Here is a 27,221-nt window from a genome sequence, read left to right on the forward strand (position 1 = left end):
AATGTCAAAAAATGACTTGAAAATTAAAAGCGTGAATTAAATGGTCACAATATGATGGAAAAAGGCAAAACCATAACTTTGAGTCATAATTGTGAGATGCAAATTAGAAAATACAAAATGAGAACATAAATTTCTTCTACCACATTCCTGACTTTTTATCAAATTATTTTAACTCTTTACTCTTTCTGATTCTTATGACTTGACAAGGATATTGTCAATAATCAAGGTTAAGTTTACATTGTTATACTGGAGGAAATCTGCAGACCTCATACTGGTGGGCCAGTTAGAATAAAAATATGATACGATCTGGTGGGCCGGGTATAACTGTGCCACGGGCCGGATTTGGCCCGCGTGCCTTGAGTTTGAAACCCCTGGTCTACATTATCTAGAACTGAACTTGTTATTGAGCCAGAGCACAAACCAGTGATGCCAATGCTCAAAGTCTGTAAAATCAAGTTTAATGTTTGTGAAATAATTTTGTTTCTGTTTGCAAATTAAAATGTGTAAGAATCAAAGATAAAACTAGGATGTTTGGAAAAGCTGTGATAAAAATCTTTTGCTCTGTTTAACAGCATAGAGGGGGTAATAACTTCATCCTCATCTGTTAACTTGACAGTGCAGTCACGCATTTTCCTGACATTTAAGGCCAATATATGATTGATTCTACCGATATGTGTGGCCATCCATAGGCTTTAAATAGAAGCTGCAATTTTTAAATCTGCTGATACCAATAACATGCTGATAGTACCATGCAACCCTCATCCAGTCATGTAATAATAAGTATTTCTACCACGCTTTGCAGATAAAATCAGCTACACGGTAGGGTCACCCTTCTAAAGTCCTGCTCAGGTTTTCACTAAGCAGTCAGCTAGAAGAAATAAACACGAATATTTCCCTTACTTCCTCATAAAACAAAAAAATCCACATCTTTAAGGTGTTAGTCTGAACTGTAAACCAGTCTCTGTGCCTCCACCTTTAATCTGATCATCTTTTTCTCTCCTCTAACCCCACATGAAGCAGCAGCTGAAATGTTGAAGGCTTAAAAACTCACACTATTCTGGCTTTAACCACTAGATGGCAGTACGTCCATTTGCTTCCTCCTCTGTCTCATCCTACCTCTCATATTTGAATGTACATCATCACTAAAGCATCTTAACTCAATCTAAGAGTGGCAGCGTGTAAACAAACATGACTCCTGAGTTTAAAGCAGTAGCTGTTGTAGTGTAGAGGATTGGATTGTTTGTATTCAGCCCTCCTGTGTCTGTCTTTCTCTTCCTGTGCAGAACAAATCAATGCAGTATTGGATTTGAAGGTGTTTTGTGTAAAATGTGTCTTTGTTTTGTCTCCTTGTGTTTTCCTCCTCCTGTGCTGATTGTCCCGCTGTGCCAGTCCTGTCAGAGGAGCCTGGTTTACATTAGTAGTTACATTCAGTCTATGCAGGCATGCACTCTTATCTGCATGCAGTGGACTCAGCTTTTAATGTGGAAGTCAGGCATTTTTCTGCTGTTTCTGCTCTTTTTTTCCACATTTCTCCACCTGCACTGGGCTGCACCAGCTGTGCTTAAGTTCAAATGCAGCCTGAATTTAATGCAGTTTCTCTTTTAGGAGAGAATTAACGCTACACTGATGAGATCATGTCATATTTTTATTATAACTGGCCCTCCAGTATGAGGTCTTCAGATTTCCAGTATAACAAAGGAAAAAATAATTACATGAACATTCAGGGTTGTACGCAAAGACACAGAAATGTGTTTTCATTTCATATTTTCAATTTTGCATCTGGAAATTACAAATTAAACTTGTGATTTTGAATTTTTTTTTATTTTGACCATTAAGATTCACGGTTTGATTTAATCTCATATTTTGTCCTTTTAGACTTTCAATTTAATAATTTATCTCATATTTTGACCTTTTAAACTCATAATTTTGAATTTTATCTCTTATTTTGGTCATTTAAATTCATAATTTTGAATTTTAGCTCATAATTTCACCTTTTAAACTCATGATGTAGAGTTTCTATCTCACATATTTGCCTTCTAAAATCATTATTGACTTTTCATTTTGTGTTTCAACCTTTGAACTAATCAGTTTGACCTTTTATCCCAGAGTTTGAACCTTTAAACTTAGCATTATAACTCTTTTAATCTCAAAATCATTTATCATCAGTGCTAAGATTTTTTTCCATGATTTATTGCTGGCAAAAATTAGGTTGACAGTTTATGGTCTAAGGTTAAACCTAATTTCAGAACCCAGCCCCTGCTGTGACTGAGTTTGGCCCCCCTGATGTAGGCAGTTTAGCTCATAGCGTTAGCTCAGCAGGCTGGCGCTGCAGCAGTGGAGCTTATTGGTGGATAAAACTCATGCAGAGGTCAGCTGCAAGATGTGCAAAAACATTTCATCTGCCGAGACAAGCTTTAGTGTGGCTCTTTGCTCTTGATTTAAGGAATTTGGAGCAGTTCATGTGACTGAATAGCGCTATACTAAAGCTACAAGTAAGGTAACTGCTGCACCGGCCGCGGTCATTGTTTATACCGGCTTACAGTAGAACACAAATTCATGCTGGACCAGGCTGGGAGAAGAGCCACAACAGAAAATCTGTCATGAAAATCTTTCAGTGCTGTTTTTAGCTCTTTATATTATAAAGAAATGTGATCCCATTCAGATAAAACTGCTGCTACACTGTAGCTACATCTGAGCTAATCACTACACCGGAGGCCGCCATTGCTACAGGCCTCCAGTACAACTAAACCTCGCCTGTAGCTACCGCCTTGTTCTCAGCAAATGACACCGATTGTCCAGGTCTGTTTTCAGATCTGGCCTAAATGCTTCAGACTGGAGCTTTGCAAGATGAATCTGCCTGATGATAGACTTGGAGTCTGGACAGTTTGTAGCCTTGACTTTATAATTTTTCAGTAAATTAATAATCATTTTAATTCCCATAAATGAATATGTGGAATGACTGAATCCTAACATTGTGTAGTTCAGTTGTCCTTAGTTGTCTGAATAAGGATGACTCTTGTGCTCCCTCTGCTGCCACCTAGTCTGAGCAGTATCTACTTATTTCACTAATAGATTATTGATACTGGCAACAAGAAAACCTGATCAGGACATCCCTACCTTATCCCATGTCTGACAGAACTTAATCAAAGCTGGTGCAGCAGACCACTGCTCTCTCTTCATTCATGATTCACCCGTTCATTTACATCATTAAAGGCTGATTATCAGGAGAATCCCTTCTCTTATCCCTGAGAAACAAAGTTAGCCTGATAAAAGAGAGACAGTGTCCTTCATTATGCTAAATTAGAACAGCATCAGACTACAACAGCTTTATAGGCAAAGATAAGACCTGTCTTTGTCCCTGGTGAGTCCCCCCTCCGTGTGTCCTCCCTGTTTTCTGTCTCTCTGTCTAACCCTGAGTGTCACCACTCTGTATATCTGTCTAATTTATCAGTCTCTTGTAGATCGTCAGCAGCCTGCTGCCTCAGTACCGTCACTCTCCCCACAACTAAGGCGAGGGAGAGCCTCCCGAGCCCGCAGGTAACCAGCAGTAGAAACGACGGTCGTAGTAGGCTCATTCACCTATCTATCTATCTATCTATCTACCTACTTACCTACCTACCTACCTACCTATCTGTCTATCTATCTGTCTATCTGTCTGTCTTTCTATCTATCTATCTGTCAATCTATCTATCTATCTATCTACAGTCGCTAGAAAAAGTATGTGAACCCTTTGAGATTTCTTGGATTTCTGCATAAATTGGTCATCAAATGTGCTCCAATCTTCATCTAATTCACAACAATAGACAAACACAGTCTGCTTAAACTAATACTGTACAAAAAATGATATGTTTTCATGTTTTTATTGAACAAAATTTGTAAACATTCACAGTGCAGGGTGGAAAAAGTATGTGAACCCCTAGGCTCATGACTTCTCCAAGAGCTATTTGGAGCCAGGAGTCAGCCAACCTGGAGTCCATCAATGTGATGAAATTGGATGTGTTGGTTAAAGCTGCCCTGCCCTACAAAAAACACACACCAGTTTTGAATTTGCTGTTCTCAAGAAGCATTGCCTGATGTGAACCATGCCTGGCACAAACGAGCTCTCAGAAGACCTACGATCAAGAATTGTTGACTTGAATGAAGCTGGAAAGGGTTACAGAAGTATCTCTAAAAGCCTTGATGTTCATGTGTCCACGGTAAGACAGACTGTTTACAAATGGAGAAGGTTCAGCACTGTTGCTATTCTCCCTAGGCGTGGTCGTCCTGTAAAGTTGACTACAAGCGCACAGCACAGACTGCTCAATGAGGTGAAGAAGAAACATTGAGTGTCAGCTAAAGACTTACAGAAGTCTCTGGCACATGCCAACATTTGTGTTGACAAATCTACAATAAGTAAAACATTAAACAAGAATGGAGTTCATGGGAGGACGCCACGGAGGAAGCCACTGCTGTCCAAAAAACACATTGCTGCACATTTGAAGTCTACAAAAGAGCACCTGGATGTTCCACAGCACTACTGGCAAAATATTCTGTCCATAGATGAAACCAAAATTGGGTTTTTTGGAAGGAACACACAACGCTATGTGTGGAGAAAAAAAGGCACAGCACACCAACATCAAAACCTCATCCCAACTGTGAAATATGGTGGAGGGGCCATCATGGTTTGGGGCTGCTTTGCTGCCTCAGGGCCTGGACGGATTGCTGTCATTGATGGAAAAATGAATTCCCAATTTTATCAAGACATTTTGTACGAAAACTTAAGACCATCTGTCCACCAACTGAAGCTCAACAGAGGATGGGTGATGCAACAGGACAACGACCCAAAGCATAGAAGTAAATCAACAACAGGAAAGCTTCAACAGAAGAAAATACGCCTTCTGGAGTGGCCCAGAGTCCTGTCCTCAGCCCGACTGAGATGCTGTGGCATGACCTCAAGAGAGCAATTCACACCAGACATCCGAATAATATTGCTGAACTTAAACAGTTTTGTAAAGAGGAATGGTCCAAAATTCCTCCTGACCATTGTGCAGGTCTGATCTGTAACTACAGGAAATGTTTGGTTGAGGTTATTGCTGCCAAAGGAGGGTCAACCAGTCATTAGCCTAGGGGTTCACATACTGTTTCCACCCTGCACTGTGAATGTTTACATGTTTTGTTCAATAAAAACATGAAAACATATCATTTGTTGTGCAGTATTAGTTTAAGCAGACTGTGTTTGTCTGTTGTTGTGAATTAGATGAAGATATGAACACATTTGATGACCAATTTACGCAGAAATCCAAGAAATCTCAAAGGGTTCACATACTTTTTTCTAGCGACTGTATCTATCTATCTATCTATCTATCTATCTATCTATCTATCTATCTATCTATCTATCTACACACCCAATTCCAAAAAAGTTAGGGCACTATGTAAAATGTCATTATAAACAGAATGCAATGATTGTTAAATCTCATAAACCCATATTTTATTTACAGTAGAACATAAACAACATATCAGATGTTGAACTGAAAATTTTAGCATTACATTATAAATATTAGCTCATTTTGAATTTGATGGCAGTAACACATCTCAAAAAAGTAGGGACAGGACAACAAAATGCTGGAAACTAAGCGTTCTAATGAAAAACAGCTGTAGGAGAATTTTGCAACTAATGAGGCTAATTGGCAAACAGTCAGTGACATGACTGGGTATGTCATTTCAGAAAAATTGTAAAGACTTTGAATTTCCCTCCATCTGCAGTCCATAATATCATCACTGCATTAAAAACAGGCATGATTCTGTAGTGAAATCTCTGCATGGGCTCAGGAACATTCCAGAAATCATTGTCTGTCAACACAGTTGGCCATGCCATCCACTAATGACAGTTGAAGCTGGATCATGGAGAGAAGAAGCCATACGTGAACAGGATCCAGAAACACCACCGTCTTCTCTGGACCAAAGCTCATTTAATATGGACTGAGGAAACATGGAAAAGTGTTCTGTGGTCAGAGGAAACATGGAAAACTGTTCTGTGGTCAGAGGAAACATGGAAAAGTGTTCTGTGGTCAGAGGAAACATGGAAAACTGTTCTGTGGTCAGAGGAAACCACAGACACTGTGTCCTGTGAACTAAAGAGGAGAAGGAGCATCCAGCTTGTTCTCCTGGCTCAGTTCTAAAGCCTGCATCTCTGATGGTATGGGGTTGCATTGCCTATGACGTGGGCAGCTCTAACATCTGGAAAGGAACTATCAATGCTGAAAAGTGGTGAGAGGTTTCAGAGCAACATATGCTCCCATCCAGACAATGTCTCTGTCAGGGAAGGCTGCGACTATTTCATCAAGACCATGCTAAACCATATACCACACCCATCACAAAAGCATGGCTTCAAAGGAGAAGAGTCCAGGTCCTGAACTGGTCTGCCTGCAGTCCAGACCTTTCATCAATAGAAAACATTCGGAGCATCTGAAAAGGAAAGATCCAGATAGAATCCTACATCAGAAAAGAATAGGACAACATTCCTCCCCAAAACTCCATAAACTGGTCTCCTCACTTCCCAGATGTTCACAGACTGTTGTTAAAAAAAAGGGGATGCTACACACTGATGGCTCTGTCCCTACTTTTTTGAGGTGTGTTGCTGCCATCAAATTCAAAAAGACCTATTTTTTCATGAAATGGTAAAATGTCTCAGTTTGTTTATGTTTATGATCTATTGTGGATGAGATTTGACAATCATTAACTTCTGTTTCATTGACATTGTACACAGCGCCCCAGCTTTTTTGGAATTGGGGTTTTATTTATCTAGCTGCACAAAATCACTGTTATCCATAGATTCCTCTCTAATAGACTATATTTACATTATAGTTTGACTCACCCTCTGCACAGAAAAAAAATGTTTGCATGCGTAGATTTTTAACTTTGTTGAGCTAATATTAAACTGGTTATGGCTTAAGTTTCTTATTTTGCATTAATGATTAACACTTCTCTCTGTTTAAGGAAATGCAGGGCTTTATAGCAGTCTTTATAGCAGTCTTCAAGTGTTTTTTAAAAGCCCCTGTGTGTTTAATATTTTCCTTTCATTGAGGAAGAATCACCAAGAAAACCTGAGCATAATGTAAAAGAATCCTGTCCTAGACTGGCAGCAGCTTTGAACCTGAGAGAGAAGAATAAGATAAATGTGTCCCCTACTTGTCTGTATCAGAAGCCCCAACCTTTCTTGATTTTGATTGGTAGTCTCTATTCTGCTATAAACAACAGACCTTCATGACACAGCCTACATATTCTCCACAGGCTTGATTAATAATGTTGGAAGTGTCGCTTAAACCAATGCTAGTTGGCCAGTAGCTACAGTTAGCATCAGTTACTCCTCTCTTAGAGTCTGACACCTGAACACTAATCACATCTACTCTGGGCACAAGTTGTCTTTATTCACAACTTGGAAACTGCTGACAGATCTGAGTTTTCTTTTAGTTCAGCCGCCCCCTCTGACCCCTTTTCTTTTTAAAAGTCACTCTCCAATTAATTTATTTAAAGTATAACAGCCCTTTCCTGTGTATTTGGCATGGTTTAAAGGAATATTCTGTCATTTTGGGAAATATTTCTGCTCTCTCTCAAAGCTTAAAATGAGAATAATAACACTCTCCTGTTCCAGAAGCTTCAAACCTCACTCTGTTAGAAATAACAAAATCTTAAAAGGGATGTGATTTAGCAGCTTTGTGGCTGTTTAACTTCAAATTAGTCAAAAAGAACAAATCACAAAAACCGGCAAATGATCCCTAAACTGCTCTTCAGCATCTGCACTTGTGCAAAATTTGTCTTAATTCACAACAGTGCAAACAACTGACAAATAAAATGCACATTTTTACAGAAATTAAGTTTGCAGCCTGATGCAAAAAGAAGCGAGGAAACATGGAAAAGTGGTCATGTGGTCATGGTTCATGTCTTATTGGCTCATGTGTACAGCGCTAAATTATTATAACTCATGTATTTTCTTTACTTTAAGGCTAAAACTTAGAGGTATGCTGTAGCTGTTGTTGAGGTTGGTTGATGCCCGTCTCACCTCTTACAGCCATCAGAATGGGTGTGTGACGGCTGTGTGAAAGCTGTGTCACAGCTTGATTTTCATTTCGGCGTGCTTTCAGACTGCCTGCATAAGTGTGTCTTCTCATATGCCTAATATGCATGTGTCATGAGCTAAGAATCTTAAAGGCTTATTTTTAACCCCAATGCATGTGCATCTCTCATACAAAACAAAGTAATTTCTGCCTTTTTAGCCGATACAGAATGTATATCTACATCTGTATAATATGCCACAGGGATGATAAACACATCCGAGTGCATTCATCCTTTGCCAAGTTGGCCTGACATCATTAACAGCTGTAATGTCTCTTTTAAAGCATCTTCACACAGGCAGTGGTGCTGTTGCTGGAAACAGACACACATTCTTCAGGGATTTATTATATCCCCAATCAGGGTCGCAAGACACTGAGAGGGGGTCTCATTTGCCACTTTACACCAATTTTGCTAAATTTAATCTGTTTTCATGACTTTTTCCACAATTTTTGCCAATTTTGACACATTTTTGCCTCTTTAAACCCATTTTTGTTCATTTTAAACCTTATCAGCCCCTTTTTTCTGCCTGGTTTTGCCACTTCTAAACCAGTTCTTGCCACTTTCCGCCTCTGTTGACCCATCATCCCGTCTATTAACCACTTTCTACTGCTTTTTACGCCAATTTTTGCCTGTTGTAATGACATTTGATTATTGTTATGAACATTTCTTTTTGTCAAATATTTTTACTGATTTTCTATTTATTGGGTGAATACAGAAAAGGATGATGACATTATAAATGCACAACAAAAAGCCAACTCTCAATTGCATTAAACTGTCCCAGATGAAAATAGTGTCTCTGTAAAACAGGATGTAATAAAGGGCATGAACCTCTTCCCTATCTAAATAACCCTCTCACTCATCACCATTCACACCACAAGTGACAAAATGGACAAGACAGTCAAACGGGGGAAGAATCGACAAGCAGTGAGTAATATCAAATGAATAAGGAGAAAGAAAAAGACCAAAGAAAGGAAGGAAAAGACAAATAAAAAAATAAAAAGGGAGATAATAATAAATAAATAAGTAACCAAATAACAATAATAATAATAAGTAAACAGAATCAACAACTCAGTAGTTCATTGTTTTTCAGCTTCAATATGTAAGGTATCTATATGAAGTAAGAAAGGCTGCCAGATTTTATTAAAGGCCTGTAGGGAACCATTCAGGGAGAATCTGATTTTCTCAAGTCTCACGCATTGTAAGATTTCTTGAATCCAACTATTGTGTATAGGTGGGGACGAGTGAGTCCATTTGAGGAGAATAAGTCTCCTCGCAAGCAAGGTGGTGAACGCAATAACGTGTTGTGAGGATTTGGACCAGCCAAGTGCTGGGGGCATTCCAAAAAGAGCAACAAGGGGGTCAGGGTTCACCGTGCAACAAAGGACCTTTCCTAATGTGTTAAAGATGGCATGCCAAAATTCAGCAAGTTTGGGGCATGACCAAAACATGAATGTGATCAGCCGGCGAGAGTTTACATCTGTTGCAGGCGTCATTTCTGTCTGGATAAATTTTGGCTAACCTAGTGTTGGTGAAGTGGCTCCTACGCAAGATCTTGCATAGTAGAAGTTTGTGTCTAGCGCATATAGAGGATGTGTGAACAAGATTAAGTATGCGGTCCCATTGTTCATCAGAGATAGTGATCCTGAGGTCCTGGTCCCAGACAGTTCTCAAGGAGTTCAGGGAGGTCGGGTTGTTTTGAACATTTCTGCCAATTTCTGCCTACTTTCTGCTTCAGTTAACCCATTTTTACCACTTTAAACCCATTTTGGCCACTTTCAAAATCCCATTTCACCATCTTCCACAATTTTTTGCCATTTTCAACCAATTCTAAATCAGTTTTTAAGAAAAAAGGATTCACATCTTAACCAGCAATTTCCACATCGGATGAGTGCGCCACACAAAAGCACCGCGGGTTTGCTCCAACCGAAGGAGAGCGACCGCGCCCAGTGAGTCTAGAACACTGCGCCACGGCGTTCAGCCCTGATCATGGAAGAACTGTGAGTTCACGCAGGAATAGTTTGATTGATTGATTAAATTTTATTATTGTGTCATGCATAAACAATATGCCCAATATGTCAACAGCGGACTATTTTATCTTTTGAGGGCTTAATTTATCATCCTTTCCGTTATGGGTCCACGATATTATTGCTTCTGCTGTTGGGTGAGTACATTAGAAAATGTAAAGGTTAATTTGCTTGAAGGATCTGTGGTTCTATTTAAAATTCTTTGGCTAAATGTCCTCAAAAGTTAACCTTTCCTCGTCAGTGGCACCGTTGTAGCTCAGTGACCCTTTGCTCTCACTGCAGGATGAGACGTAATGTTGATATCGTGATGATTTGTGACCGGGAGTCTGTGCATTGTGTTTTGTTTTGAAAGAACCAGATATTAGGGTTAGGGTTAGAGGTTTGACTTTCCCTTTGGGAATAAATAAAGTTATTTTATTATATTGTATTATATTGTATTCTACTGACCTCTTGTTTGGAGCTTTCTGGGTGATGGGTATTGACACGGTTTAACAGCAGCTGGCGCTGAAAATAGACCTGCAGCGTATCTCGAATGAAGCGGGGTGAAGTGGCGCTCCAGGTATGCGCCGCTTCTGGTCTGGAGCGCCGGCTGTGGAAATGCTCTGATAGACTAGAGAAGGAGCGGTGTGCTCTGCAGTACGATTCGTCAGCAGATCATGGCGCAGTTGCTCTATGTGGAAATTGGAGGTAAGAAGGTGCTTTGCTACAGCATGAAAGAACAAAAAACATTTTTTATTTGATAAGAGTCACTATTATTCAGGTTGAATATAAAATGTGGATATCACAGCTTAACTTAACAGTGGACAAGGGTTTTGCTGACCTCCATAGGCCCCCGGTTTGTCACCAGGGGTCCCGGTCTCTGGCACCTTTATTTTTGGGGTCGCAGACTGAAACGCTTGAGAACCCCTGGTTTAGTAGATTATTGAGGTAAAACTTCTGGGAAAAAGTCAGGGCTGTGGCAGCAGGGAGACACAGCCAACATGCAGCACATGGTATGAAAGTCATGACTGTGCAGGCTGGAGCACACACACCCTGTAGACATCACACAGCAAACTTGCACCCAGCTTGAAACAGCTGTCTGTTCCTAGATATGCCAGAAGTTTCTGCAGTTTAAAGATGGTGACCAACATTGCTTCAGATCCCTGCTTTAGAAACCAGCGGGTGCTGACGCTGACACTACATCTATGATTCATACATTTCTCAAAAATTGTCTGACTGACAGGAAAATTGAATTTTTCCTGTCAAACATGAGAGTTGATCTTCTCATTTAAACTGCTTTAAAAATAGAGAGAGAATATTTCCCAGAGAACTCATTTCTTTAAGAAGCACCATGCCAGTATTTGTCATGTCTTGTAGATTTGTTCCAATGAACCGTTTCTTCCCTCTGCAGCCATGAGATAACCAATTATTGTGTTTCTTGTCTCTCTGCATTCTTACAGTCCTAAATTAATGGCAGACCACACAGTCCTATTGAGCAGGAGTAGCCCTCTCTCCCCCTGTGACCCTCGTAACTGTCTCGCCCAGCAGCCTCACCCTCCCGGCACCTAACGTCCCCCGCTCCAGCCTGGGCCAGGCCTGGTAGGAGTCCTGCAGAGACGATTCGCTCTAAACAGGGGAGCTCCCTCAGATAACCTCCCCTTCCCCAGCCAAGCCAACCAAACTGGTGCTTACGGACTCAGTGACCCCCCCTCCCAAGGCTGGCCTCCTGGTTACCAGGGTCGCAGAAGAAGAGCGGGACGCCGTCTTCTTCTCTGGAAAGAAAGGAACTGAGGCGCAAAACGCCAGAGTGACAAATCAGGGGTATCTTTTCCCCTACTGGTATCAGTATTTATTGATTATTTATTTCCTCTATTGCTTATTTATTATATTCATTTGTGAATATTTTTGAGATATTTATTACAGGAATGTTTTCTCTTTGTTGTTTGTCATTTTCCAAGATGAAATCAAAGACAAACTGCTGTGATTAAGACAACTTAAAGCAGAACTTCTCAATCTTTTCTGCTCTAGTGAACAGGTTGAAAACTCACCTAACAATACTCGACAAAACTTGATAAGTTAGATCAGCAAATGTGATAATCCAGAACCATGTAAGGCATTATTAGGAGTGTGAAAAACCTGGGTTTGAGGCTGGAGAAGGTGTTTTTACAGGAACTGTGTTTCTTGTGGTGATGGGTGGATTTCAGCTCCCTTTCTAACGTCACTGCTCTTTTTTTTGAATGCTTGTTTTTTATACAGAGATTTTATTTACCAATCATGTGCTTACAGATGATTTTATACCTCTTATTTATTTTTACAGCAGACTCTAGTGAGATTGGTGTGTCTGTACGGTAGCTCAGGTCTCTGTAAAGACTGAGGTAGACGAGAGGCTGAGTGGTTGGCATCAGGACTAGGGCTGTTGGCCTTTTTTATTTTTGCCTTTTGAATTGCACAGGTTTAAGTGACCATGGAGTGAACTGGCCTCCATCTTTTTAACATTAGTGAAGGACAGAGGATTCCCTAGAGGTGTGCCTCTTCTAGTGTTAGCGTCTCTGTCGTCGTATTCGCACCATGAAGTCTTCCGTGTCTTTCTATGAGCTCTTATTGGTCACGACCTCAGAGAACTGTCATTAAATTCCTCCTGCAGTCAAGAAATGTCAAAGGACCCGTTTGCAGTTTGCATTAATGATGGGTTTTAGGTGACTGCATTGTAGTACGTGCATGCATACATTGCATTAACAACATGTCTCCAGTGTCAGAACTCACCCTCCCCTCTTTTATCCAATCAACAGCCCGTGCATCCTTTCTGTGGCTCTCTCCGTGGCTTGGTATTCTTACGTGCTGTGTGCAGTGAAACTAAGAATGAATGGGTGAATTAGCCAGAAGCTAAGAGGCTAGCAGGGCCTCTTTAACAGCTTTTCTCCCTCATGTTGTCATTTGAAATGACAACTTTGTTTGAAGTCACAAGGGAGCCATGATGTGTTGTTCAAGGACGAGTTGGTTTTAAGAGCAGACTTTTGATAGTCACGTGAGCTGGCTCCCCCCTTTTTTCATTTTTTCTTTTAAGGATATAAAAAAAAAGGAAAAATGTACCAGATAAAGAGCTGATGGTAACCAGAGCTGAGACAAATAATCTGGGCATTTAAAAAGTGCCACAGTTCCCATCACTGCAGTAAGGCTGGATGGACATGAATAAAGCAATGTTGTTGTTTTTTTACTACCAGAGTACAGCAGAATAGTCAATTGATGGGGCGGTCTTTAATTCCTGCAAGAACTCTCTGTGTCTGCACAACCAATCCGGTCTGGATGAAAGCATCCCAGACCACCTCTGAATGCCGTCTGAACTATCAGATATCAGTACACATTGAGGTTCATCCACACAAAAATTACCACTTGGTACACAAATGCCCAAACCAGATGTGAATCATTATTTATTGTCTAAACTGGGTAAAATAACCTGTTTATGCATTGTATTATGATTCATGCAGAACAATCGGACACCCAGTTGTAATCCTGAATGCCTTTTATCCACGAGGAAGATGAAACTAAGATTTGGTAAAAAATAGGTCTTTGATGGTAAAACTCTGATGAAAAGTAGGTTTAGTTTTTGTCAAGGAGACTAAAAAGTTAGTGCTGGACTGTTGGACATTCTAAATTCATGATATTTCTCCACCATGTGTATAGCAAGACAAAGCAGAGATTTTAAGATTTGGCAGTATTTCCTTCAGTGTATTTTAGATTAATTAAAGTATTGATAGTGCATTAATACAGGTGTTTCACAGATGTATTCATTTACAATTTGGCTGATTGAAATAGTTCAGAGAAAATAACTGTTATGACTGAGAGTCAAGACTAATATAAAAGGACTTTTATTGATTAAAACTGGACTGAAATGTTTTAGATAGTAAAAATAGTAAAAATAACTCAAATGTGACTTAAACTAAGACATTATCATCTAAAAACTAGGACTAAATATAAAACAGTCACCAAAATTAACACTGGTGCATCTCATTACATATCACTTTGTTGGCTCAAGCTGCAGAGGTGGTCTGAATGCCTTCATCTGGGTTGAACTGGTAGAATCGGCGCTCACGTTTACCTTCTGAACCCTCAGCTATTTTTTAACCATTGTGTCTCACCTGGACTTTTTGTCCTTAAAAGCTTGTATAACATCAACCCTGTGCTGCACAGTCAAGCTCTGAACATCAAACTCCTCAGGACAACCTGGGCTTTAAAGGGGCCATATTATGCAAAGATCACTTTTTCAGGTTTTTCTACCAAAAATATGTGCCCCTGGTCTGTACACAATCCCCCCAAATACCAGAAAAATCCCCCGCACTACCTTTCAGAAAATGTGCGCTGAAACAAGCCGTTCTCGGATTTTCCCCTCATGATGTCATGTGGGGAGTTAGCCCTGCCCCCAGGTTTGGTTTGCCCTCCCCACTTGGAAGAAAGCACTCCTGATGTTGCAGCTGCCTTTATCCAGAGTTAAGGATCTGACTGGGATTCAAACCATCAATCTCCCATTCCAAAGTCAGCAGGGTAACCCACCAAGCTATCCAGCATCTCAGCTGGCAGCTGAGAGGAGTGATTGAAAATGGATTGAAGAGTATATTAAAAGACGTTAAATATGGGAGTTTCTGGTGTAGATTTACTCTTTAAAGACCCTGGAAAGTAACCAGAGTCCCAGGCTTGCTAGAAAACCATCTATAAGAGCTACAAAGACGTGGGTAGCTTCATTATAACGGCACAACAGAGGACTACGATTTATGCTTCACAAGTTATTTACCTTTATATAACATGTGTCTCTTCTTGTCATATATGACAACGCCAGGCTCAGAGGGTTTTAAAGACAACCCCACCAACTAATGTGATCTGCAGTTGTCGACAGTTCACAAAAAGAGCAAGTACAGAGTTAATTACAGTAAGTCAATATTGTATTAAACAGAAATGCCTGTCAGGTGTTATAACACTGCAGCAATGTCAGAGGATACAACTTCATTTGAAAGAAAAGAACGATGGACTACAACTGGAGCCTGCTGCCTCGTCTCTCTGCAGGCTCGCAAGTCTGTTTTGGTTGAGGTCAAGAATAAGAACTTTCTGGGCAGCACTCTTCCCCTTGCTCTTCACTTTTCTGAAGTTTTAAGTACTTAAGATTTCTTCTCCACCTTGTCTCACTGGCAAGAACTAAGCTAGTTATCATAAAGCCTAAAAAATCGTGACTAGGGCTGACAACTTTTATTATAAAGGAAACAGCCAATGCACTGCGGCCCCTTCCATGTGAGCCAATCAGTGATTAGCTTTTTCTTAAAAATCAAAGCTAAATCAGAGTGTGTCAGACTAATGAGAAAATATCTGTCCAGCTCTGGTTGCTTTCACAGCCATCACTGGAGATGTAGTGTAAATGTAAACCCGTACTAAAGTGCAGTCAACTTTGTATGTGATTACCCCATATGGATGTTAATGGACAGTGTAACAGGGTCAAAGTAACATTTCTGATACCAATGCCACACCTGTTTGTTGTTGTGAAGTCTCCATGTTTCTCTCTCTCCACATGCTTCCTTTCAACAGTATGCAATACTGTCCAAGCACAATTATGCACTATGCATTAAAGCAATACATTATTTAAGAGTGATCAGAAACATATTCACCCAAATCTTCAGACTATTTCGGACCCCGTGAACTAACCAGCAGGTCGACAGAGAACACGTGACCCCGGCTCTTCTCAAACACAGACAGAGACTGTTTTAATGGAGCAAAGTCTTACTGACACGGATGTAATGTGATGTTTCTCTCTGATTTTAACCCTCATCAATGTAAATGTTCTCCTCACTGAAAAGAATGCAAACTTTCTCGAGAAGGATCTGAAACAAACTGAAACTATAAAGCCAGTAAAGTGTTGTTATCATCCCTGTCTCATCGGCAATGGATGACTCTTTCTGTTCTCTGTGTGCATCTGTGGATCTGTCTTTGTTTCAATTGTACTTTTTGCAGCTACAGAGTGATTTAAAAAAAAAAGTGTGGTCCAAAAGTAGCTTCTGAAGCCATGCTGGCTCATTGGTGACTCCTGGTTTGTTTGCACAATATAACAGTAAACGGAGAGAGACTAACCCAAAGAAAGAACAAAAACTGGATTAAAAATGATGGTAGAAAAATGTTGTACTACTGAGGGTTTCAGTGAGCGTCGCTCCCCATTTGAAACTGAGATCATTGGATTCAAAAAGTGAATAAACGACCTGCCCTTGGATTTCTATGTGACTCTGTGTCTGTGTTTCTTTCACATTACTGCAGATGATGCTGCAGTTGGAATCAGTGCACAAGCATGCATTTATTTATACGAGGATACTTCTACTGTGAGAAAACAACAACAACAAATATATTCAAAATAAATTAAAAATATAATGGCAACAAATACAGAATGTTTCTTTCATTTTTTTTAATCCGTCCATCCTTCATCTATACCACTTGTCCTATTTGAGGTTGTGGGCAGTGAACTGGTCTGGTCCCAATCAACCAGAACTGACATATGGAGACAACCGCCAGCCATCTCACTCACACGTAACCACAATTTAGAGTCACCAGTTAACCTAATGAGCATGTTTTTGGACTGTTGGAGAGCCCAGAGTCCCAGGACTGAGCCCATGCATACACAGGGAGACCATGCAGACTCCAGCAGAAAGGCCCTGACTGACCAGGACTCAGACCAGCTGTTGTGAGGTACCATGATAACCCTCAGGCCACTATGCAGCCCTGAATTCAACTTAAGTTTCTTTTTGTTATTTTATGGAAACTTTCCTAAATGTTGACTTTCACAAAATACTTCTGAACATCACTAAATGATTTTGCATGTTTACATGTTTTTGCATTCCACAAGGTTTTTTTTTTGTTTGTTTGTTTTTAATTTTGTTATTTATTGATAATAAATATAATATCCTCATTAGAGCTGTACTTTAAAAACAGGTCTGCAAAGTACTTTGACATCCATACAGAAGAGAGTAAAGCTTAAAAACCCAGAGACAAAATAGCTTTGGATGTTTTTCACTTCACAAAATGTTTTTCCCATTTCACAAAATATTTCTTATTTTTATTGAATATTTTTATGTTTCAAAAAAACTATGCCAGAATTTTTTTTTGTTTTGTTTTGTTTTTTGTTTTTGCTGTTGCTTCAAACATTTGCCTTCAAACCTATGCTTTTTTGATCCAGAAGTTTTTATTGTATTTTGAGAAAGTTTTCTTCTGCATTTCATTAAATGTTTTTGCATTCATTAAATGTTTGTCTTTTTTTTTTTTTTTTGCATTTGCATTTGCATTTGCATTCGAAAAAATCTTACAATCTTTTTATCTTTCTTTCCCAAAATTTTGCCTTTAGTTAATTATTTTTGTGTTTCATGCAACATCTTTTCAGTTTTGTTAAATGTATTATGATATATAATATAAGTATAGATTTTTGTCAGTTTGTTTTTTTAATATTTGTACATTTCATTTAATATTTTCCTGATTTTTTTCAAATATTTCAAGCATTCAGTGAAATGTTCTGTAAATGAAAAGTTTTCGGTGGAAATTCAGGGCCACCGTAGCTCTTACTAGTCAGATCTGTGTTAGTGTGTTGGTGTGTTTGTTGTTTTCTAACAGAGACAGTATTGTGTTGTTGAGATAATACGGAGGTCTTCATCGTGAGTACAGATGGGAAAGGGGCGGGGCTTAGGGTTACACCCACATCAAGGTGACTCCCACAGACTCAGACAGAGGTTGATGAAGATCGACCCTCCTCACTGATGTGGACAGCTGTTCACCAAACTTCAGACTGTGTTTTTAGGTGTTTTTAGACTTAACCAGAGCAGACGGGTCAGACCGTCTCAGGTGTTTTAGATCAGAGTTTTACCTGCTGGAGGAGGAGTCGCTCCTTACTTTCTGTCCTTTCTGAGGAGGGATTTCCGGCCGTCACCGTGGGTTTGTGTCACTTAGCGTCTCCATGCTGGAGCGGCCAGTTTGTCACAGAATGGAGGGATTCAACAGAGTCGCTTTTCGGAGGAAACAGAGGAGTCTGGACGTGACGGAGCCAGAGGAAGGTAGGAGGGAAGAATGTCACTTAGAGACGACAGAATAACAGAGTTACCTCTACTGTAGTCTTCTAGAACAAACTGTAGCTCCTCATGGGAACTCCTGGACTGCTGCTGTAAGAAAATCTTTCTCCTATCTGATTTAATCCGCTTGTTTGTGCAGTTTTTATTTTTGGTAGCATATGGTACGGTGGCCCTGAGGGTCAACTGTCAACACCTTTCCTCACTAAGTTGACATTTTAGTGAATACTGAAAGATTTCATTTAAAATGCATAATTCAGAGAAAGGCTAGAATATTTAATGTGACACAAAAACCTTTGAATGAGCTGCAAAAAATACTAAAATGAAATGCAAATTCTATTTGTTTCAAACAGTAGCCTACTTAAACATAAAGTGATGATTTCCTGGATCATAAAATTTTTTTTATGTTAACATTTTTGGGTTTCAAGATTTTTTTCATGCCTCACAGTATTTGAAAATCCACCACCAGGGGGCTCTCTATCAAAACAATGACACATAATGGAGAGTACAGCTCAAGCTGCCCTGTAAAATAATGACTCTGTTCAATAAAACAGCCCCTCATGAGGTGTGTTTACTAAACAGAAAAAGCAGCGGTTCATTTTCATTCATAAATTTCTCATAGTGAGGAGGAAATGCATTTAAAATTGCACTCCTGGGCACTAGTCTAGCTCAGCTGGTAATGGACCTGGACACACTGGTCGCAGCATCAATTCCAGGGCTCAGTGCTGTTTGGTGCACGTCTCTTTCCCCATCATTCTTTGCTCTTTAACTGTCTGGTCCAAATAAAGGTAAAAAGCTCTAACAATAATGATAAACTGCCCACTTGGGTGGCAAAAAGGCGTGTTTAAGTACCCTCCTCATCAGCAAAACACACTACACTGCTTTCCATATTATTAAACAAATGTCATTTTTCTCTTATTTTCCTAAATTTTCCTATTAATGCAAATGGCAGAATATTTTTCAAGTCATCAGCTGTTAGAGCATAATTCAAATGTTTCTGAACAAACTTCATAATGACAGCCATTATTATTTTTGAAATAAAAACCTCAAAATGCACTGTTCCACAATATTAATCAGGCCACAGGTTTCAAGCAATATGGGAAAGAAAAAGGATCTCTGCTGCCGAAAAGTGTCAAATAGTGTAATGCCTTGGACAAGGAATGAAAACATTACGTATTTCTGGAAAAATTAATCGTGATCATCGTACTGTGAAGAAATTTGTGGCTGATTGAGAGCACAGATGGGTTCCTGCAGATAAAGACATTATGAGGAAGGTTTCTGACGGACAAATTCATCAGATTAAGAGACCAGATGCTAAAATGCCATTACAAAGCAGCAAACAGGTGTTTGAAGCTGCTGGTGCCTCTGGAGTCCCACCAACCTCAAGGTGTAGGATCCTCCATAGTCTTGCAGTCGTGTATAAACCTACTATTCAGCCCCCCCTAACCAATGCTCACAAGCAGAAACAGTTGCAGTGGGCCCAGAAATACATGAAGACTCATTTTCAAACAGTCTTGTTGACTGATGAGTGCCGTGCAACCCTGGATGGTCCAGATGGAGGAGTAGTGGATGGTTGGTGGATGGCCACCATGTCCCAACAAGGTGAAACAAGGTCGACAGTTTATGGTTAAAAAGGTGACCCTGTTAGGTCCTCAGGTTAGTCCTGAATCCAGAGTCCGGCCCCTGCTGTGATTGAGTTTGACACCCCTGATCTAGGAGGTGATGTAGTCATTGAACGGAGTCCTTAATTCAAACTAGTAGTACTGAGAGAGAGGCTGCAGAGCTGAGCTGTGCTGGTCTAAACCCACTGGAGTCTGGGGGTTTCCATGGTACAGAGGCAAGTTGGTGTGATTGAACTCTCGGCCTCTGGCGGCCGCCATGACAGGACATGTCCCGTTACAATGAGGCAGGCCTTTTCAGTTAGCAGCCCAGAACCAACCCCCAAGTGACCCAGCCTGTGGTCATGCCAGAGATGCAGAGGGCAACCTGTTTCGCAGGTTTTCATAAACTCACACAGTATTTCAGACCGTGAATGTAACACTCCGCGTAACCTAGCAACAGTCGACCTGCAGTGCTCTGCCTTGTGTTGAAGCGATGCTGACAGAAGTAGCCCCAAAAAATTGAGAATGAAACATTTCCTTTTCAACCGTGCAAATTTAGTTTTCATGTACTTTAAGATGCCTGGGTAAGATGAGACCAAAATTATTATTTACAGAATTTCATTTAATTTTTTCGTTCTATTTTATTTTTATTCAAGTGAAAAAACATTTCTACTACCTCAGGTTATGTGCAGATACAGCTCTGTTGTTGTGTTTTTATGCACTTTTTCATTTGCTTTTGTCATGTCGCCAAATTTAAAAGGGAGACCATGAATAAAGAGTGCATACTTTTCATCAAATTGATCTGTATTAGTTCCAAAATTTTAAATTACCAGCTTCTTAGCTGATACCGATAACAATACTTATATTTAAATGTTGTTCAAACCTAAAACTGCAGTTCTTAAATCACACAATTTAGGTTTTAGGATGAACAAAACAAAACATTTCAGACCTTTAAACAGACGTAAAAATGTAAGAAATGATGATTAAAGAAGTGATTTGTTTGTTCAGTATTTACAGCTGATAGAGGCACATTTTTCACTGTCAGAGATGATCATATCTGAAGACTTCATGTCCATAAATATTTTCATCCTTAGTTAGAATTGTAGAAAAAGAGAATTTTTCTGCAGCTCTGTCAGGAGCCTCAGACTTTATAATGGGTGTGTATTACGCATTCCATTTTCCCGCCTTCAGTGAGTCACATGACCAGCTGCTTTGATCAGTCAATCAGTGAGTGACATCATCACCAACGGCTCTTTTTTTCAGGAGTCAAATTGACTGAAATTTTTTTGAACCTCACCTCACAGATGCCACAATTTTGACCAAATCTCTCTAAAAATAAGATGTTTTGTTGTAAATTTTGTCAGGAATCCATCCATGTCATTTTTAAAGCTGTAGGACCTTTGGTTTTTTTGTGTAGAGGCGTAACTGCCACAGCTTATGTGGAGCTGAATCCCACTCACCCCATTCATTTGAATGGGAGGAGCTGTGAGAGCTTCTTCGTGGTTTACCAACTCTGAGGGCTTGTCATTCGGAAACCGTTCGAGAAACAACAAATTCCTTCAGAACTTTTGATCAGCATGGCCTAGTGTGTCTTCTCTGCACATTTCAAGCTGATACCATTTACGGCCTAGGCAGAGATACGTTTTGTTTGGAGACCTATTTGCCTGGAAAATTTTATTTGAAAGGCAAATTGCCGGCTTCCTGTTTGAGATAGGTTAGGGGTGTCAGTGCGTGATTCGTGGGTCTCGATGAGACGAGCGTTTCAACGTTGGTTTGATCTCTCTACGACATTCCTACTGGCCGTGAGGGCCATTTTAGTGTGCCTAGGTGGCGCTAGAGAGCACATTTGGCATGTTTGGAGTTAATTTTTTCATTTTATCAAATTTTTCACAGAATCTGAGGTGTGTGCCAATTTTGGTGAGTTTTTGAGCATGTTTAGGGGGTCAAATTAAGGTTTAAAGTGGTTGTGGAATAATAAGAAAGAAACGGACGAGTCCTTGCCCTTTGGGCAGCGAGGACCCTAAAAATCTGATACAAGATCAAAAAGTCTGAAACACTTGAATAACAAACTTGAATTAAAATTTTAGTCATTTTTTATTCTAAATTGTAAATGTGTTTCATGAAATGAAAAAAAGTTTTGATTAAAAGTGTTTTAGGCTTTGCCATTTTTAATTTTTTTTTTTTTTTACATTTGTCTTGAAAAATGTTAATTTGTTTTTTCATTTGTAAAAGTATTTTGCTAATGATTTTTTTTTTTTCATAACTAGTGATGAATGCTAAAAAGTTCTGGGTAATGTTATTTTGTTTTGTTTTTTTGTTTCAGAGTTTGTAATTTTGTATCTCACCTCCAGGCCACCGTACATGATACTGTAAAACCTCCAGAAAGAAAACTATAACAGAAATAACCCCTGATATCAATATTTCAGTAAAAAATTGAAATACTGTATCTTTAAATGTTTTATGTTTCACAAGATTTTTTTAAATTTGGAATTTACATTTCCTTTGTTGACTTAATTTTTTTGCATTTTGTTTAATGATTTTTTTTAATTTTCGTGAAACTTTTTTAATTACATTAAATGTATTTTCAATTCACTAAAGCTGTTGCTTTTAATGTCAGATGTTTAAAATGTTTTTGTTCTTTATTAAAACTTTTTTTACTAGGACCATTAAACTGCTAAAACTTTTAATCCCTATTAATAAAAATATTTCTGTTTTTAACCACATTTAATCTCCCTATGTTAAAATCCTACAATTCAGCATTTGAAACCATTGTTTTATTTTGGATTTTTCTGATTTTTTCTGCTTGGATACAGGCCTGCTTTTAATTTGAAAGAATATGAACTTTGGGTATGGTTTTTATGGTTTTAGTTTGTTTTTTATTCTTTTTTTTATTTTTTTTATATAGTGAAATGGTTTTGCACTTGCCTTTCAGGGCCACCGTACTCCACCACTGAGTAGTCTAAACATTGTGCTGTGTTGTAGTGCTATTAAACCTTGAGAATTAGGCCGTTAGAGGCTTTAAAGTGTTGATCTGGCCCGGTGACTCAGTGTTCTGACCTGCTGGCTGCTGCAGGTCTCGCTTTAGTCGTCATGTTTTTGTCAGACTGGTTGGGAAAGCGTGGAATATTCAGACTGAAACACGCCTACTTTATCACCGTGTTTACCCTCCACCACTGCTCAGCAGGTATGAAGCTTTCAAAGACATGTCCCAGCCTGTCTGTAAGCACCGACGTGCTGGAGGGCACATTTCGTCCCCCTACAGAGGCCACTGCTTCATCACAGGAGGATGGGAACTTAGCGTGGTTATGATGCAACTTTGAGAAATATGCAGAGACTCTCTGATAGACAGCCATGTGTATTTCTGTCTGTATGTTTAGATCTGTCTCCAGCTGATGAATCCTTATCAGAGCTGTACCTGAAAGTTTGCCCTGGCTTCACTCTGACTAAGCTTTCTATTATCCTCTGAAAACTGGAATCCAAATACATGTCAGTGCAGCGTGCCGCTGTCAGCGCAGACGAGGCTTCGCCTGATCCTGCAGCTCTGCAGAGTTCATGTGCAAACATGAAGCTGGATGAGGAAAGTGACTGGTTGATCTGAACTTTGCTCTGAAGTTTTATTACCTCTGATAAGCTCAGACGTCCATTAGCAGCCAGTCACAAGCGTCCAATAAAGAGTTGCATGACAGGAAGTGAGGTCACAGCGAGAATACCTAGAGGTGTGCTGTTACTGAATCACTGAGTGAGCGTTTATTGAGTCAGATGTCCATAGATTTATTCCCTCATCAGCAGACGCCAGGATTGCATAATTCAGCTACTTTTATTAAGATTCTGTTTCATATAAATGCAATATCGTGTGATTTTTACATCTGCTTTGGCCTGTAGATAATGATAAAGCTTGCTGTCCATAATTCACGGACTAATATCAGGTTTATGATTGATCGCATTTTATTATCCAAGGAATTTTGTCTTTGTCAGCCAGGGAAGGAGAGAAACTAGAAGTATGAGTAAAATTACAGAGGAGGAACCAGATAGAAGGGTCAGCCTGATGACATTTGACCTTTAAATCTAAGCAGTTAATCCTTGAATTGTAGCGGAAATTTGTGCAAAATCTGAAGGAAATCGATCGAAGATTTCTGAAATGAAATCACAGACAAGAATGTCCTGAGGAGGTGGATGGACGGACAGACTGAGAACATAATAGCTCTCCTGTCTCTGGATCGTAGCGGCCTAGTAAAACTCCATCCAGAGGCCGAGAGCTCAGATTCTCTCTGTTTGAGGATGACAACATAAATGAGTCAGTTTTCCTCTGTGTCTTCATTAAAGCGAACCTTTACCCTCCTCATCCAGTCCTTCTTCTCCCTGCTCAGAGTGGCAGTGCTTCTGTTCATTAGTGAGCTTCTACAAACGTATCAATCCTCCTGTTTCTGGAGGAATCCATCCTATCCGACATGAACTCTGGCTCGTTTTCCAAAGAGAAAGCACCAAATAAAGCAAACAAGCGTTCCTTTGGCGCAGTTGGAGGTCTTTCCGTTCGACTGGGTTAAAAACAAGTCTTAATGATCTCACGTTTTTATTCATGCTGCCTGATCCTGCAGCTTTTTAGACGGCTCACACAGCCGTCGTATTTTGACTTCATGCAGCTTGTTAGTTTTATTTTGGATCATCCTGAGCAGCAGGCTTGCTCACTAAAATGTCTGGGCCCCTGAGAAGACTGGTAAGGAGCCCTCTTTAAATGTGATTTGATCATTTTTATACGTTTGCATCAGATTAATAGTTTTAGTAGCATCTTCCTGAGCAATACAAGCATGATTGGTGTGGCTTAGAGAAGGCTGATTGCATGATGTTTTTTCTTTATCAGATTACAGATTAAAACAAAGCCTCCAAAAAGAACAGACTCGGTGTGCAAAAACCTTAAAACAAGGCTGTGCAATCGGCAGCCTCAGAGCCGTTTTAGTGCCCTTTGACAATTTTTAAAAAATCAGATCAAATGCATGTTTATATTTGTACGATTGTCTGACACATTTAATGTATTTGTCCCATCTCATGTTTACATTTACACACATCCTCTCATTCCTGCCTAATGCATGTGCTGCTCTCCTCTCTCTCAACTCAGTGCGCACATTCCGTCACCTGTTGCCAAGGTCTTGCTAGCCAGTAAGCCACACAGTGTCTCCTTCTACTTAAAAAAAATTAAAGTAGCAGCGAATGCACAGAGGAGTGTTTGTGCAAGGCCTGTGTTCCTGTGCATGCTGATGTGTAAGGAATGCAACTTGAGAACTCGTGCTAACTTTGGCACCACTTTCCCACTAAGAGAAGATTTTGAGGTGGTCCTCATGTCATAATAAAGATGTTGCACCATTTTTCTAGAGCAAAAGGGAGCTAAATCAGCACCACTATAAATGATGTGTCATCTTGCTCTTACTGGAAATCTCCTGTATGATCCTTCATATCTGGTTGGTGTCCATTTTCCTTGGATGTATGCAGATATGAAGTCTGTAGGTCTGCCGTCCTTTTGCCCAGTAATCTTTAGATGTAAACACCAATGAATTATTTTCTTGTCAGCTATGTTTCAAGGCTGCCATGCAATCATGTAATAAATACAAGCAGAGTTAGGGTTGTAATAATCTTTATAGATTATTTAAGGTTCTACACAGAGATACCATGCTGTAAAAATGTATTTCCTCCTTCCTGGTGTCTTTTTTTGCATATTTGTCACACTTAAATGCTTCAGATCATCAAACTGATTTTAACAGTTGATAAAGACGACCTGAGTAAATGCAAAAGTCAGTTTTTAAATGACAATCTCATTTATTAAAGGACAACCAAGCCGACCTGGATCTTTGTGAAAACGTCCTTCCCCCTAAACCTAATATCTGGTTGTTCCATCCTTGGCGTTTGTTATAACTGTCATTGAGTCTTTCTCATCACTGTGGAGGAATGTTGTCCCACTCTTCTTTTCAGAATTGTTTTATCCAGCCACATTGGAGGTTTTTCCAGCATGAACGGCCTGTTTAAGGTCATGTAGCATCTAGGGCTGAAATGATTCCTTAAACTATTTGGGTGATTCGAATCAAAAAATTTGCAGCTTTATGGCAGATATGGCACTACGCCTGCACCGGTGAACCTACGTAGATCTCCGAGTTGATCTCGCCTGCATGACTCTCTGGTGTGAGACAGCGTTCAGTTTGTGTCTGCAGACTTCAGGGAAATTCATAAACTTCACTGATTGACCCCGACGGTTTCACAGAAGATGGTCAGGCGACACGATTCAAGTCCTGTTTTGGTGCTTCGTTATACATTTAATTATAAATTATTTAAAAATCAGCACACTGACGTCTTGATTGCAACGTATTTTTCAAAAAGTTTCAGCATCCCAAATAACTTTACAAGACTTATATTGATAATAAATTGACACAAATAAAATAGAAACACGCTATTGCCACAGACAGTGACTGATCTGACTCGGTTCATCGTCAGAAGAATCGATAGAGAACTTGACTACAAAAAGAATCTATTACTACAGCCCTAGTAGCATCTCAGTCAGATCTAAGTCCAGACTTTGACTAGACCACTCCAGAACCTTCATTTAGTTTTTATCCATTCAGAGGTGGACTTGCCTGTGTGTTTGGGATCATGGTCCTGCTCCATAACCCAAGTGTGCTTGAGTTTGAGGACATGAACTGATGGTCGGACATTCTCCTTCAGGATTTCTGCTAGAGAGCAGAATTCATGGTTCAAGTGGTCCAGGTCCTGATCCAGACCATCACACTACCACCACCATGTTTGACTGTTGGTCTGATGTTCTGCTGATGAAATGCTGTGTTAGTTTGACTCCAGATGGAATGGGACACCTGCCAAAACTTCTGTCTGATTGCTGATCATCAGGATGTGTTTAGTCAAATGTGAGACGAGTCTTCATGTTCTTTTTGGTCAGCAGTATAGTGTTAATTTCGTCGACTAAGGTGGCTTTCACACTAGGGGCCCGGTACTGGATCTGAGTGTACTTGAGCCCAAAGTCCAGTTCGTTTGGGTTGTGTGAATGCAGACAAACCATGCCCAGGCATCAGGCCCAGGCCCACTTGGGGAGCTGGTCTCGGAACCGATTCAAGTGGACTCTGGCACGGTTTGGATAAAATGTGAATGCAACCGCGCTTGGATATGGGACGGAGCGTATCAGCTTTATGACATCGTTGTAAAACCTGCCACAGCGCGGCAGGTCGTTCACATTTTCCTTAATAAAGGGCTGAAATCATCAGAATCCAGTCAATAAACGGTCTGTTGTGACTAACCTTACAGATGAACACAAGTTGGAGTCAGTGAGAGGAGGTGCAAAGGCAATAAAAGTCTCCTGTCACCTCAAAAACCACTGTATCTGCGCAGTGCAAGCCCATTTAATCCTCTGAGCTGTGGTAGATGTGCAGATACGAAGAGTGAAGTTGCTGGTATCT

At 39.9% G+C, this 27,221-nt stretch overlaps 2 protein-coding genes across 4 annotated transcripts in view; both read left to right on the plus strand.

Annotated features, from left to right (window-relative positions):
* The window catches only part of bicd1a (bicaudal D homolog 1a), an 83,306-nt gene extending 67,043 nt beyond the window's left edge, over window positions 1-16,263 (plus strand). For 2 of the 3 annotated variants that reach the window (XM_041794778.1, XM_041794779.1), the window contains exons 9-10: window positions 3,462-3,537; window positions 11,555-16,263. In XM_041794778.1, coding sequence (XP_041650712.1) covers window positions 3,462-3,509 — 48 coding nt within the window. In that variant the 3' untranslated portion in view covers window positions 3,510-3,537; window positions 11,555-16,263. The remainder of the gene's footprint in view (window positions 1-3,461; window positions 3,538-11,554) is intronic. The other variant, XM_041794780.1, reaches the window with a different exon arrangement.
* A 1,661-nt stretch (window positions 16,264-17,924) lies between these two features.
* Window positions 17,925-27,221, plus strand: part of fgd4a (FYVE, RhoGEF and PH domain containing 4a) — a 139,853-nt gene continuing 130,556 nt past the window's right edge. The window contains exon 1 of the mRNA XM_041795388.1: window positions 17,925-18,160. Coding sequence (XP_041651322.1) covers window positions 18,064-18,160 — 97 coding nt within the window. The 5' untranslated portion in view covers window positions 17,925-18,063. The remainder of the gene's footprint in view (window positions 18,161-27,221) is intronic.

Source organism: Cheilinus undulatus, linkage group 9, assembly GCF_018320785.1.
Source record: "Cheilinus undulatus linkage group 9, ASM1832078v1, whole genome shotgun sequence".
NCBI classification, from domain to species: Eukaryota; Metazoa; Chordata; class Actinopteri; order Labriformes; family Labridae; genus Cheilinus; species Cheilinus undulatus.